General features: G+C 38.2%; 1 protein-coding gene across 1 annotated transcript in view; it reads left to right on the forward strand.

Annotated features, from left to right (window-relative positions):
- Nucleotides 1-16,285, forward strand: part of ERCC6L2 (ERCC excision repair 6 like 2) — a 1,190,567-nt gene that overhangs the window by 611,688 nt on the left and 562,594 nt on the right. Inside the window, exon 13 of the mRNA XM_044058934.1 lies at nucleotides 5,764-5,863. Within this exon, the coding sequence (XP_043914869.1) occupies nucleotides 5,764-5,863 (100 nt within the window). The remainder of the gene's footprint in view (nucleotides 1-5,763; nucleotides 5,864-16,285) is intronic.

The raw sequence follows: 16,285 nt of genomic DNA on the forward strand, positions 1-16,285 counted from the left end.
TTGATGCAGTGTTCTTGGCCTTAGAAGTAGTATTAAGGACCTTTTCCCTAGTGATAGCAGGGGGAATTGTATTTGGTGGTATTTCCTGACTGCTGTCTGGTTTCGTCTTATCTTTATTACTCTCCCAGATTTGGGAAAACACTTGAATGTTTCAGAAAGCATTATCTCCTAGCCATTGAAAGAAAGAAGTATTCTGTTTTTATTTCTCTTTATCAGATTGTCTCCATGGAGACATATGAACCAGATATAGAGTTGCTTCTACAAGCACTCATTTATTGTACGAAAACTTTTTTAATTATATTCAGTGTTCTTTTTTACTTATTTGCTTTCTTTTTAAAGCTGTTACTAGATCAAGCCAAGAGCCTTAATCCAGTCATTCCACTATGTAAGAGTGAGGGAAAGCACATGAGTTTTTCTTCTATCATGCTCTTTTGACCAGACTAATGTTCTTTCTTTATGTTGCAGTGCCTACATTTCCTAAAACTGAACAAGGAGAAAAAAACGGGGGAACCTGTTTACTTTAGTATCCCCATTGCAGTTGAAAATAACTGAGAAAACTTTATTTTATAGCATGCAGATTATGTCATGCATTGTAAAAATACTGTTAAGAACAAAATGTTGTCTTTCTTACAGTTGACTCTCTTGTCCCCCCCCCAAATGTTCTTACAAACATTAATTGCATGAAATTGGGTATATGCATTAGAGATCCCTATAAGTTTTACAAAGTCATTTTACAAGTTTTCTTGTTCTGTTGTGTATCAAAAATTTAATTAATGCTTTGTAATCCCACATTTATTTGCCAATTTTCAAATTGCTGGTTGTATTCCTGGTGATATCCATCTCCCAGATCCAGTCTCTGCTTAATTTCCAATGTACACTCTGTTCATCTAGTCAACTCTTGTGCTTTTTTTCTCTCTCTCAAGTATTTTCCGTTGAAACACTGGAAAAGGTTTCACTGGCACAGTCTCTCTGTGGTCTTTATTACCAGAAGAACAAGAAACAGAATGTCCTCCTGTTTCATGACTCATTTTTGTTGGACAAACTCTTTTATTTCCTCCTATGCATGCCTTGCATCAAATAATGATTTTGCCCTTCAGGAAAGAATATTCTGAAAATAGCTTAGTACAGCAGCTTGAATCTCATGCCTTCTATCAACATTCCCTGATTAGTGGAATAAATGTACTCCTCTTTTGCCTGGAGTACAGTGAGTAATTATTTTCCACAAACACTCTGCTGTCTCCCATTTTTAGTACTTTATCTTTCTGCCACAGTGTTGTAAGAATCAACTCCTCCTGGTGGTCTTCCTTGCATCTTTACTATTAAAGGTCTAGGTTGCTTTCTCACAGCCAGGTACGGAATATACCCATTATGTGCTCTTTGAATTAACAACAGCTGCTGTGGAATACCAGTCCATTTGCTTATTTGTGCTTTCATAAACTTAATACTTCCAGCCAGTCTGGTACAGCAGAAAGTTGTAGTTTTTCCCTACATGCTCTGTCCTGTAATGGTATTATTTTTGGAAACATCTCTTCTTGAGCAGTCTCATATTCACCCAACCTTTTCCTTATTTTGACCACTGATTTTTGCAGTTTTATCATCTCATCTGAATATCTGTTTAAAGCTTGTTCCATTTTTTCCTGCCTTTTGTTATTTGAGTTCATATATTTCTTCAGTGTTTCATTTATTTTAATCAGCTCTGAGTACATTTGACTTATTTTTCCTCCAGGTTACTGGAGATCATGTCTTGTATCAAAGCTGGAGCTTGCACTGCTTTTTGCTGAACAGCTGCAGAATTCTTCCCAGTCAAAGTTTACTGTCTCTCTCTTCTGAATTTCTGATTTCACACCGGGACAGCTGAAATTAAGCTGTTCCTCAATGTGCAGCCATTTTGGAAGCCTGAGGGGAAGGGGGTTTTATTCCAGAAAATTTCTAGTTCCCAGGAAGAAAGTCACCTTATCTTGACATCTCAATTCAGCCCCTTTTCAGGATGTTTTTGCATTTCTCTGTTTTTAGTTCTCTGCTTTGCCCTTTCTACTGCCCAGGGTATTTCACCAAATGTTTCGCTCCTGTGATTGCTTTTTGCAGGATGTGAGTGGTTCATCTCTTTCTTTATGTGGATGATCTACTCATTCAAGCTTCCTCCCCTGAAACCTTGCTTCGTCACTTCAACTGTACTGTTTGTCTCTTGCAAAGCCTGTGGTTTACCATAAACTTCCAAAAATCTGTCATGGTTCCTTCTCGGGGTCACATATTTTGCAGTTGCAGGCTCCACGCCATCCCTATACTGGCTTCCCTGGCACCTCCAAAGACTATCTTCTCAACTTTTTCAGTCCCTTCTTCCTTGGTTTCACTTAACTGCATGAGAGTTTCTGAGGGCACTAGGATTCATGGCTTCCACCATTCCTGTGGTACCTGTACCCAGGCTTCACATGACAAAACTTCAGTGGTTCCTAAAGTCAGTATGGCTTCAACACCATCATAGAGTCTTTAATTCCTCTTCTTCTAGGTCTATGTTTTAATCATCATGTTCACTTCCATGAACCTCCTTTGAGTGAACACAAAAACAGAGTGCGTTCACTTCATCGAACGTGTTACAAGGGGAAAATAGCTACTTGGACAACATTTCACCGTAACACAGTGTAGTATTTCAGGCCCACAAAGGTGCAGGCTTCACCCCCCCAAATATATATATATATATATATATATATATATATATATATATATATATGGGTCTACTTCTATTCGCTGACAGCCCATTTCACTGAAACCCATTTCGTTGACAGCTCATTTCATCGACAAACATTCTAGGTGGGGGGCTGCGCCCCCCACACCCCCCCAATGTGGGGGCTGTGCCCCTACACCCCCCAACTATGTATAACAACTCCACAGTCGCACAACAGTGGGGAGGGGGGCAAAACCCAGGTTTTTGCCTTGAATACTTTTGTCAATGAAATGAGCTGTCAACGAAATGGGTTTCAGTGAAATGGGCTGTCAGCGAATAGAAGTAGACCCATATGTATATATATATATATATATATATATATATATATATATATATATATATATAAATCCCCTGTGAGACCTAGAGCACGGAGAAGAAATTTGCCCTTTTCCCCATAGTAGTATGATCTCGAAGTTGGTATATATAGTTGGGAGGGTGTGGGGGCTCAGCTCCCCAACTGGGTGGGTTTGAAATACTTTGGTGTGTGCAACAGGAAAATGTTGACCAACTAACTACTTCCCCATGTAACACAATCACTGAAATAAACGTTCAGTGATTTGTGTTCGATAATCAGAGGTTCGCAGAAGTGAACCTTCAGTGATTAAACATAGACCTCTTCTTCCATGCCTCAAGCCCGAGCATCAGTTGTGGATTCATCAGCTGTCACTCAACCCGGGTCTTCCTTTTCAAGCCTCAGTCCCCTCTTAGGAATTGGTTTTGAGTGCTTCAGATATGGGGTGAGGAGGTTCTTTTGGTCCCCTCAAGGTCCATAGACTTTGATCCCCTCATCAGAGGTCAGATCACTATCAAGGACGTGAGAGTGCTCCTCTTTGCCTTTTAGTCCCCTTTTCTTCCAGGGCCTCTCAGAAATATTTGCAGCCAATACCACAGTGATGTGGTACACCAACAAGCAAGGGGGGCACTGTCCTACCTTCTTTGCAGACTAGCTCTGCAAGTTTGGGATGTAGCTGTCCAATATCAAGTGACTCTTCAGGCTGTGTACATTCTTTCAGACCAAAATGTAATGGCAGAATCTCTGAGCAGGTCCAAAACACAAGCTCATGAATGGATGCTTCACAGAGATGTGTTTCCGGAAATTGTCCATTAGTGGGGTACTCCTCAAGTGGATTTTTTTGCCTCCCATTTGAACAGACAACTTTTATTTGCACCAGAGTTCCAGGTCTGCTGGCCTGGTAGGTGGACACCTTATCCTTTTCTTAGAAGGGATGTTTCTCTTTGCCTTCCCTCCTCCTCCTCTGATTCTGAGGGTCCTGCTCAAGATAGATATTTTTTTTTCTGAGGACATGCTTAGGGTTTTGCAAGAGGCCAGGAAACCCACTACCAGGAAATTCTATATGTTCAAATAGAAGAGATTTTATATTTGGTGCCTTGCTCATAACCAGGGTCCACTCTTTCTGGATATCTCTGTGGTTCTCATTTATTTTTGTGAATTGCTGCATGCTGGGTTAGTATATTCTTCTTTTAAAGCTCACTTTTCAGCCATTCCTGTTTGTCTGCCAGTAGCCCCTCATCTGGCCTCTAGGTTTGAGGTCAAGCAATTTCTTAATGGCGTCCTTCATATCAGACCTCCCAGGAAGCCTTTGCCTCCTTCCTGGGACATTAATTTTTTTGTTGAAAAATTGACACAGACTTCTTTTGAGCCTGCAACTTCAGCTTCCTTACTTCATTGTTCATGGAAAACTGTTTTTTTTCCCCTTACTTCAGCTAAGAGAGTGTCTGAACTGCAGGATCTTGTGGCTGTTCCTCCTTTTGTAGTTTTTCATAGGGACAGTGTGTCTTTTCATACTAATCTTTTATGCCCAAGGTGGTTAGCGAATTGTTTGTTAATCAGTCTATTAATTTGCCCTTCTTTTTTCCTTCTCTACAGTCTGCTCTTGTGAAGGGTCTTCGCACCTTGGATCTACATAGACAGCTCAGGTATTACTTAGATAAGACTAAGGCCATTTGCAAGCCTGAGCAGTTTTTTATTTCCTTTCATCCCAGATCTCTAGGTTTGGCTGTTTCTAAGCAAACCATTTCTTCATGGATCTCTAAGGTCATTTCATTTTGTTACTCCTTTCATGGGAAAAGCCTTTCTGCCACTGTAAAGACTCAGTCTACTTGGGCCGTATCTTCTTGTGGTTCTTTTTTCAAAGGATTGGATACCAATTCCATCCTTGAGGCTGCTACTTGGACCTTTGACCATACCTTTACTAAGCATTTCAAATTGGATGTTGTTTCTAGAGCAGGAGCTGGCTTTGCCAGAGCTATCCTGTGCTTGTTTCTTGAAGGCTATTAAGTGGGGAGCATACATGTGACATATGACGTCTATAAAATGTTAAGGCTTTGGTTTACTGGCCAGACGTTGGGGTACCCTTGGCAGGGAGTCCTTGTAGTAAAGAATACTGCAGCAGTAAAGAGATGGACATCTACTTAACAGTAAGATTTTACTCCACTGTACTTTCTTGATATGGATGCCAATATTTTTCTCTAGCTTCGCTCTGGAGGTGAATGTTTTGCCATCCATGTCTCTAACACATAATAACATGATTACAATCATAACCCTCTACATTTTAAGTGTATCTGTTGACCTGATAGTTCCACTAGTTTCAGATGTCTTTTTAGAGGAGTGATCAAAGGTACACTGTGATTAAGAATATTACACTAATAAGCTAACAAGGTATAAGGTCAATCCAGTAATTGTTTATGTAGTGCTAAGTGAAAATTAAATTAACGGTCTATCTTGTCTTTGAGCCAAAACAGCCAGCCAGCCATTAGTTACAGGCTGTTACTTTATTGCGTAGCAGTAGTTGTTTTCCAGCGTAATATTCTAGTTTAGCCATAACTGGCTTGCCATAACCTTGTCTGTGAGTTGCACATTGAGACTGAGTTAAACAGAAATAGACTTAAATCTCATGCCTTATCCCTGCAGTTAAAGCATTGCATGATTTACTTTCTGTATGCCATGTAATATAATGTGTGTGTGTTGTGGTATCACTGGCTTGAAACAATGAAACCTTTTTACTTTTTGTTGTTAACAGGGCTTATAGGATTGGGCAGTGCAGGGATGTCAGAGTATTCAGACTGATTTCCTTGGGTACTGTGGAAGAAATAATTTATTTGCGTCAACTTTATAAACAGGTAAGAGAGGTAATATAGAGAGAATTCTGGCTGTTTGTTAGTCACATTTGTAAAATCTGGAAGTGAGGAGTGGTGTTTCCTGATGAAGCCAAATCAAGGTTACCTAACAACTCCAAGGGACATCTACTGCAGTTTCATATAAAAAAAAAAGTCTGACTGATTATTTCAGTGAAGAGCTTGAAATTTAGAGTTGAACTTCCAGCCTAGTAACAGTGAAAGAAAATGGAGAAGGATACAGTCCCTGACACCAGTCCTGAAAGGTGGCCCTCCCTTACATTTTGATTGGCTCTTCACTGCAGTAAGCAGGGAAGGTTACTTTTATTTATTTTCTTTTGATAACCTAGTAGTTGACCTGAATGGCCGACTGTCTTCAGTCATGACCCAGGAAGTAACATGAAAAAACACCATAGAAACAGAAAACAAAAGATGTCACTTACAAGTCATGTCAAATGTAATACAAAATTATTAAGTAGAAAATGCATACAGTAATGTACACTGAAGATTGCAGAAACACTAATAATAGACAAGTTGTATATACCCACAGGTTGGATAGATGTATAAGATACAATGAGCACATTTAAGTAATGAGAATTAAAACTGGTTCACATATTGACTTGTACAGTATTAATAATCTAAAGGAGGGATCCTTTGCAAGTTCTAAGGAGAATGCATGCTAGAATGCAACCCGAGAAAGTTTGTCCTGTGTCTTGAAAGCAAGTACACATGGCCTCATTTTGAAGATGTTCCTTTAATGTTTTTTGAAATACTGTAAGTATTGATGGTTGTTTTTTTTTTACATCAGTAAGTAGATGATTCCATGTGACACGACCAGTTTGTGAAAAAGCTAAAACTCTTATCTCGTATCACATTTTTGAGTCAAGGCCTAGCTAAGGTAATACTGACTTCATGAGTTTAACTGCAGGGAGTAACTATGTCCTGTAACAGGTATTTTTTTTCTCAGTGGTCTACAATAACCTAGTTTTAAGGTTTTGAATAGGAGGGCGTGAAGGAGGAGTGAGGCATGATCAGTTATTGGCAACCATCTTAATTTTTTATATGACCTCAGTAGTAGTGCATATGTTGATCTGCCTAGAGGATGAACCCGACAGTTTATTTTCATTAGCTTGTACTTTTGTGCACCATAGGATGAATGAAAGCACAGCATCAACAGGCTTTATCCAAGTTTAGGAATTACATTTCTTGTGATGGCAGTGGAGCAGCAGGACTGCGAAGGTGTGAAATCCTGTAACAAAGTTTAAGTTGGGACTGTACATTCAGTATGATTCCTAAAGTTTAGGGATGGATCCTAGGATAAAACCTAAATGTTTTGTTCAGTAACATTGGCTATATGAACATTACCTGATCAGTGATATCATAACTGCACTTTTTTACTGTTCTCATAGGATTGTTTTGCAGATTTGAACATATTTATTTATTATTATTAATGCCATATTTAGTCAGTTTATGCAAAATACATATGCGTATCCAGACATTGTGTACATCTCCTCCTCATGTTGTCTGCCTAGCATTTGAACATCTTAGAGGAGTAGTAGTTATGATTTTTGGTACTGGGATGCAACAACGTTTGCAACTAAAACTAATATTATCCAGCATCATTAACTGTTGTCACAGACAATAGATTTGTTTCATTTTACAGAAACCATTGTTCTGTCATTTTTGATACATGCATCATGCTGTTCACATTGCAAAAATTGTGAAGTTTATTTGTTGGCCATGGCTGCGCTCTAAGTCATGTGCTTAGTGGAGAAATGTATCCAACTTCAGATAAAGAAAAAGCACTGCTTCCACCCAAGGCTGTCTCTTTTTTGAATAACTCTAGAGAAATTTGAATGTATGCAGTAGGCATTCTCAAAGGGACTTATGGTATGCCCTAGTCCTAAGTGACAGCAACTCTGCGGAGCCCCAGTAACCAGTAAATGAGAAAGTGAAAAAGCACTCCAAAAAGGATTGAAATCTACTAAGACTTACTAAGAAATTGTTAGAGAGACCGAATGAGTGGGAAAATTATGAAAAGACACAAGAAAGGAAGCAAAAGGAAGAAATTAACAGCACAATGGAAAGTGCTGCAAAAACTGTTGTCACGACCTGTGCACTACAGACTATACATCATGAGCTTAAAGAATTGTAATCCCTCATGGATAGCCTTACAGCAAATGAAAAAAAAAAAACACTCAAGTCTTGAAAGCAAGATCAGAATCCATGGAAGCAAAGATAGAGTGCCTGGAGTTGAGAGTCACTGATGAAGAGTGCAGGGACAGGAGGAGGAAAAAGATAAAAAATCTCTTGTGAGGCAGACTTTATTAAAGCTGTAAAGCAACGTTTAGTGAAATGGACAGATATCTCAGAGTCAGATGTTATAATTGAAAGGATGCATAGTTCAACCTGGAGACCCAGCAATAAGGCACAAAGGAAATTTAGACTGGTAATACTGAGATTTCAAATGTTCAGAACCAATGAGAAGGTATTGAAGGTGCTGTCGGAGCTGGGCAAAAGATTAAAAGTGGGGGGGTGCCCTTAACTTTGTTGACCAAGACTTCTCATATGAAAGTGTCAAAAGGAATGCTTTCATATCTATGATCAGAACCTGTAAAGAGAAAGAAATAAAGTGGAGGCTCCTCTACCCAGTGATCATCAGAATTTATGTCTGAGGTACAGCTAAGATGTTTGCAGATCCTAAAGAAGCTATGGAATTTCCAAAGAAGCCAAGCAGTCATAAAGTCAACATGATAGACCCAAGAAGCCAGAAGGAAAAAGGGCAAGCAAATGGAGTGTGAGGTAATACAAGAGGACCTGGGAATCCAACAGGATATTTCCTGCTATTTAAAAGTCAGCAGAGACTTAGAGTAGAAATTATTAGAAACCCCAAGAAAAAATAATTAGAGGAACAGTAGCAGAAGACAGAGGTATATGAAACAGAAAGAGATGTTAGAATCAAAACTGGGGAAGGGGTGAAAAGGAGATGGAGGGAAAGGAATATATAAGTTTTATGTTTAAAGCCAAGGCTTATGGTAGACAGTAACAACAAGAACATTGAAACAGAGTTGTAGCAGAAAGACTTTATATGAGAGGAGATCTAAGAGAACAAAAACTGAAAAGGAAAGGCTCTTATGGAGTGAAAGTTTGGAAACCTAGAAAGGGCCACTGGAACAAGCAACCACTTGTCAGTAACTGTACCTGAAAAGTTTATATAAATAACCAAATTATTTAATAATGCTGAGCAGAGGTAAAGGGAAGTAAATAGTGTGGGAAGAAATAGCCAGGGAATTGTTATGGCTAGACTTGTATAGGCCCTAGGGCTGATAGACTAGTACCAACCTGTGAACCTATGTGTGGTAACAACTAAATTGACAGAAGAACCCATATGTGTGACAGCATATTGCTGTCTATAAGATGAAAGATGAGTCAAATGTAACATTGCACAAATACAGATCTTTGTATGATAAGCTCAGAATGGCAAGACTGTTTTATATGTTAATCTGTATTCAGACCCACATTGTACATTACAAGTGAAAACTAGATGGGGAAACATGGTACAAATGTATAAAGATGCTTAATTGAAAAAAGCTAAGGTTGAAGACTGAAGTAGTGGCTTAGAAGGGTCAGTAGAGCAACAAGTGAAACTCAGATTGCAGCATTGTAAAGTAATATTTGATGAGTTACACAAAGAAGGAAGGATCTCTGGGATTGGTGGAAGTGGAGTGGAGGGGGTTAGATGATGAGTGGGATGCAACCCTAAGAAGAAGATATATGGGGGGACAAACAGGTTTAGAAAAGAAAATGAGTCTAAAAATAGGGCGAGAGAGAGAGAATGGGAATATACCATTCAAACAAATAAGCACAGAGAAGAGTATAATAAAAAAAGAAGATGTGGAGGGGGGATACAGACACTAGAAAGTTACATTTCATAATTAATAAGATACAAAAGCCCACAAGTAAAATTGAAGTAGAATTAATGGAGGGACGGGAAGATGACAGCAGAGAAAGGAAATGCAAAGTTGCAGGTACGCAAAGAAGGACCCCCAGGAATGCCAGATTCTGTATCAGGGAAGGAAAGTAAACAAGCAAACATTCTTAGAGTCACATATAGGAAGGCAGGCAGGAATGAAACGTAATAGTTAGAATTTTAACAATCAAGATATCTTTGGTAATGGTAGGAAGGATTAAGCTGAGTGAGGGAAACAGGAAAGTGGAGTAAACGAGTGATACAGCTGACATATATGAATGAGCACAGGGACAGAAAGTCACGTGAGCTAGAAGATGACCTGTGAAAATGGCAAAACAAAAGAGGCAATAGGGAAGAGAAAGAAAATGAAAAAGAATGGATGAGTTTAAAAAGAATAACAGGAGATAAGAAGAACAGTGAGTGAAAGAAGAGGAGGAGAGGTAAGAATAAACAAGATGTCTGGGCTAAAGCGGAGAGGGAGGAAAAGTCAACAAGTAAAAAGACATTAGACAAGTAGTTTGACAGTAGTGTAGGATGCAAAAAGGTGATAATGAAAATCTCACTCTGAGGAGTTTTAGATTGGGGAAAAGTTGAACGAAAGTAGGTATTCATGTTATAGAGAGAGAGCGAATAGGATAAAGCTAATAGAGAATGCAAAAAGGGGCAAGAGTGCAAAATTGGTAGGAGCAAACAAAGAACCTGTGTTGCTATCAGCACTGTTGGCAGACAAAGGGGGTAAATAGCGGATCAGACCAAACAGGAAGGTAAGACCTCTGAAGAGGGACGTTACAGTTGTATATATGTATGTAGTTACAAATCGGAGTTTGGATAAATACAGGGTGCAGGACAGTTTGAAACAATAGGAGCACACCATTAACAAAACAAGAGGGAACAAAGGAAGAGGGAGAGCCCATATGACAGAAGGAAAGTGCAGGAACACATTGAAGATTAAATGCAGTCCATTATAAGAGAAGGTGGTAGGGAAATGAGAATTAATGATGGCACAGGATGCAGAGTGAGAGATTAAATTATGAAATGTTAACAGGCTGGGAAATGAAGTAAAAAAACAATGCTATTGAATATGAGAAGAACCAAGGCACAACTTTTGACACTGCAAGAGACACTTTCAAATCTATGGACAGCTTAAAAATAAGGAAATGAGATTATATAGTTGGGGTAATCTCCTCCTAAGGATATAAGAAGTAAAGGGGTGTAGTCATATTTAAAAAAATTCCCTATGAAAATAGAAGACAAATTAGAAGACAATAAAGAAAGATTTGCTAGGGAGGGAAGAACAATTACAACAAAAATGATGTATAGTCCTCTTCAAGTGCAGATAAAGGAGCTGTAGAAGATTTTCGGAAGAGAGATTCCAGGAAGGTATGACAATATATGTATATGTATATATATATATATATATATATATATATATATATATATATATACACTGGAAACTGAAATAACACTGTTAAAAAAGTCATACAAGGAGGAACTAGAATAAGGAAATTAATAAAAGACGGAAGATTTTTAAAAGACTTCCTCAAGACAATGGATTGGGTAGACATCAGGGAGACACAAATAGTCATGATACTAGGAGGCAGATTTACATTTTACTGAGCAAAGCATCATAGATGGTCAAGGATAAATAGAAGTTACATTGCATAGGAGCACATGGCATTGGCAGAGGAGGTTAGAGCTGTAACCCTCACCCTGTCAGACCATGTAATGATAGAAGGAGAAATAAAATGAGGGACAGAAGGGAGATTACAAAGCCAATGGAAGGTGCTAGCATATTGAATGGAAAATAAAAAAGGTAACAAGGAATTAAAAAATATCATAGAGAAAATATTGGGAAAGCATGGATAAGGAACAGTAGAAGAATGGAATAAAATGAAAGAGATTAGGAGGACAACAGTTCAACAATAACAACAAAGGAAAAGGTGGAAAGAGAGGAGGAAAACATGAAAGATCTAAGGAAAGAGCTTATAGAGATTCAAAAAGAAAAGAGGAAAGGTAACAGGGAGGGAAGGGAAAGGAAAAATAGATAAAAAAGGAAAATACAATGATAGGAAGAAAAAATGTTATGGAATAAAAAGGATGGTAGTGGAGAAGTTGTTTTTTAATGCTAATCCAAAGGCCTCCAAAGCCTTGGTAGTACGACTGAAGTAGCAAGCACTGGAAAGAGATGCTGAGCTAGGAAATGTGGTTCAGAATAGAAGCACAGCATTACAAGATATATTGGGGAGGTTTAGAGAGTATTAGTAAAATAAGAAAGGAAAAGAACATGATAGTTGAAGAGAGAAGGATTGGGAATGGCCAGCGATGCAGCAGTTAAATGAACAAAAAGCTAAAATCCCTTATGGATTATACAAGAGGAAGTAGTAAAAGTGTGGGATAAGATGGCCACAGAGAAATCCCTGGGTAGTGTTGGGTTGCCAGTTGAGTTTTGGGAATTACAAAAAGAGAAGATAGTAAAGAGGTGTGGGAGCCTTTTCAATAAAATTCAAAAGGGGAGCCCAACACCAGAATCCTAGAAGGAGGCGATATCAGTAATTTCCAAAGAAGGAAAGGAACCAAGAGACCCACTGGACTATGGGCCAGTATCGAAATTAAATCCTGATTACAAATGTTTTATGTTAATAAATGGGGAAAGGATGGGAAGTATTCTTCAAAGGCTGATTCGTGGGGGAAGAGACAGGTTTTATAGTGATGAGAACTCCAGGCAGTTGAGTGCGAATCTTACGCATAATGCAAGATGCCCAGAAGGCAAATAGAGAACTGGCATTAAATATCTCTAGACACAGAGAAAGCATTTGATAGGGTAGATTGGGTGTAGCTATCAGACACATATGAAACCTCAGCTTTAATTCAAGAAGTAGAGATGAGAAAGGTGGAAGGAAAATGATGGGTCTGGTAAAAAGAGGAAGAAAATGTATTCAAGACAATGGAGAGGAGAACATGGAATCAATGAAAAGGGATTGGGGGAGACATAGAGAAAGAAATTAAACAGAAAGAATTGGTTGAGATGAAAAAATGATCAAGATGTATTTCCAAAGCACGTAAATTTAGAATATTCACATGTGGATGTTTGCACAAATTGTTTATTATCCAGTGAGGCTAGCCTTAATGCTGGAGATGTAAAAAGGAAAGTTGTACACAACTGCACATTTCTGGGGATGTGAGATGTTAGAAGAATTTAAAAGAGAAATTGAACATTTGCTAATAAATAAAGGTTTAGGATAACTGAGGGTAAATAAGAAGTTGTATTTTGCTAGGGTATTAAGAAGGGATAGACCATAAACACAAATAAATGATAGCACTAGTACTGACAGTGGGGAAAAGACATTTGCTAAAAAATGGAAAAGGGAGGTAGCCAAAGGGGAAGGAGCTGGACAACTTGATGAGAAAGTTGTTGGAGGAGGAAAGGAGGGATCTGAAGGAATAAGACGGAGACAAATTTACAAGGAGACAGAATGGATAGTTAAATGAAGAGTAACACTGTGTGTGTGAGGAAGCATGTTGTGGGATGAGGAGAGAGTACAAAGCATAGCTTGAGCAAAGTAGCAGCATGAAAAGGAAGGGGTTGAAAGATGAAGTAATAGAGAAGTAAGGAGTTTAACTTCTGGCTAGGCTTTTGGAAAGATATACAATTTGAAATTAATTCAACAGCATAGGAAATGCTGCAAGCAATCAGTAGATGAGGTGGGAGTAGCATGTATGTGTACAGCAAGAGATGAATGCATGTAAAAAAGAATTAAGACAGCATATAGTATTCCAAGGAATTAAGATTACAGTGAAGTAGAACTAATGGAAAAAAGATGTATTGAAATATCAAAAAGAACTGGACTGTAATATCTGGTATTGGGCTTTACCCGAGTATGTAAATAATAAATATAGTGATGTGTATAGTTATCTAGAGAGTAACAACCAGATAATTCAAGTGAACTATGCATGCAGATTGCACAAGTTGACTGAATGGAATATTGGTAATAAAGTATGTTGTGATACAAAAAAAATAGGTGTTCTAAAATAAACACCCATCAAAATGTTATTTCAGTCCACTATGGAAGTATCACATCTTGTGAGTTATCTTACAAAAAATTACCACAATGCCATCAAGTAAGCAGTAAGACTCAAAAAAGTGACCACTGTTATGATTAATGGATTCACAATGCCATTCTTGATCCAAACATGTGAGCAGAAGAGACTTAGCACACAAACACCTTCAGAATGAAAATCAGGGCTGATCTGGGAACATTATACTTGATAAATGGTTCGACAAAAATCATACAATATTTACACAGCATTTGTGGAAGTCTAGCTCATGCCTTGTGAGATTGGACATTTTGAACTGTCAAATATTTTAAATTAATCTTTGGTATTTGATAATAGATGCTTGCGTACCTCTCAGTTGTCTATAGGTTTTTGCAGAATGCCCAGATTTTTGCCCTTTTTTTGGTCTTTTCCTCCTAACAGTTGTGGTTTTCTGTCAAACCATTGAGGGCTAGTCACTAAATGACAGAAATTTGATTTTCAGATTTCATATCCTTTTGAAATTACATGCTAACACACCTTTTATTCTTGCAACTTTCTACGTTTATATGAGCAATATTTAAAATTTGTCCTTATTTTTTTAGGCCTTTTTTTCTGTCCATTATATTTGGCATTGTTCAGATTTCTTGTCCTAAGAGGATGAGAGGTATGCATAGAGATTACATCTTTGAGACGGTGTTTTGTGCATTTCTTTGGCTATACGTTGCTTGTACCTTAACATTAATAAGTGAAAAAAATGTTTCTAAGTGGTTGAAAGGCACAGTTTCTGACTGCTGCTGTTTCCCCCGACTACTTTAATCCAAGTAGTGCTGTAGACAGTTACCTAGATAGACAAACAGAAAGGGCGAAAAGTACAAGGAGAATGTCAGTAGTCTCTTAAATTAATTGAAATATAATGATTTGGCAGTTCTACCCACAGCAAACACACACTTAAAAATATGCATATTTTAAATGCCATGTCTGTAGCAGTGTGACAGTGCTATTCAGCAGAAGTCTTGCCTTATCTGTAATCACTGCATCTTCATTTTCGTAGCTGATGTCACAATTATGTTTTTTGTTTGTATTTTCTAAAGTATATGCATATCTTAAACTGCATTGTTTTACGCTAGAAAAAGAAAACCACTAAATATTTGTGCTTACATCCTTTTTCTTGACTTGTTTTAGTTTCTGACACCAACCTTATTTACTAGGTCACATAGGAACTGGAACCTGTCGTGGCAAGCCTTTTATGGGCAGACAAAAAACTAGCCCTGGAAGGGACAATAGTCCATCACAGGGTAGACAGTCACACACTGTGCTTACCTAAAAACAATTTAGTGCCTCGCAAATTCCCGTTTGCACATCTTTGGAATGTGTAAGGAAGAAAGAGACCCTAGTGAAAACCTGTGTGGATTCAGGAAGGATATGCAGGCTCTACAGAGAGGGTACCCTAGTCAGAAATGGAATTGGAGAACAGAAAGTATAGTCAGCAACTTCCATTTTTTCCATACTCTGTTTTGCATTTAATAAAACATCTATGCACCTCCCCAGTTTTTGCTTGTTGCAAGCTCAGTAAATGAATAAATGCATCATTTTCAGCTCTTGTCCCCTCTTGCAGTCATATTGATTTATTTTTAGTCAAGTAATATTTCTAAGTAAGCTATCTACTAGTCTGTGTTGCAGGCATTGGCTTATAGAACGTAAGAATCCTCTAAACTTCATAAATCATGATATTTCTGAGACATGGCCAGAAAAAAAATGTGTGCTCGTTTGAGTGCATGGCACGTGCCTGGTTGTGCTATTAAGAGCCAAGTACTGTCAAGCACCAGTGCAGTCCACTGCATATCTTTGATCCCAGGAAGATCAAAAGAATGTGGGTTCTGTTCACACCGTGTACGTTTGGATATATTTTCTGCTGCTGACACTGTAGTGCTGCACATCTCATGTCTCCCCTGAAATTAGTTCTTACCTAGTGAGAATAATCTGGCAAGAAAAAGTAGATAATGTATGTTAAAGTGTCTGCTTTGACCTTCTACTTCCGGTGGAGAGGCTACTGTTCTGCTGAGTATTATAGACAGAAATGAGTCTTGGCTATGTTTGTTAATGTTTGGTTATTGGTAACTTGGTAGTCTAATATATAGAATTAAGACAACAAGCTGCTATTTTCATTTTGTAATACTAAATTTGAGCCCCACCCCCATCCCAGCTTCCACTTGTCTGCTATGAGACTTTAAAACAAATCACTTAACCAGACAATGGCCTTGGGTCACCCCTTGCAGGAGACCCTTGATATAGTAAAACAGTCTTGTTTTCTTTATTTTCATTTTGCTTATAATTATCCAGTACACACATTATAGCAATAACCCACGCCTGGGTGTGGGTAATGCTGGATTTACCCACGGTTGGCATGGTTTGGTCCTGAGGCG

This window comes from Protopterus annectens, chromosome 17.part0 (assembly GCF_019279795.1).
Source record: "Protopterus annectens isolate FY-2018-M chromosome 17.part0, PAN1.0, whole genome shotgun sequence".
NCBI lineage: Eukaryota > Metazoa > Chordata > Ceratodontiformes > Protopteridae > Protopterus > Protopterus annectens.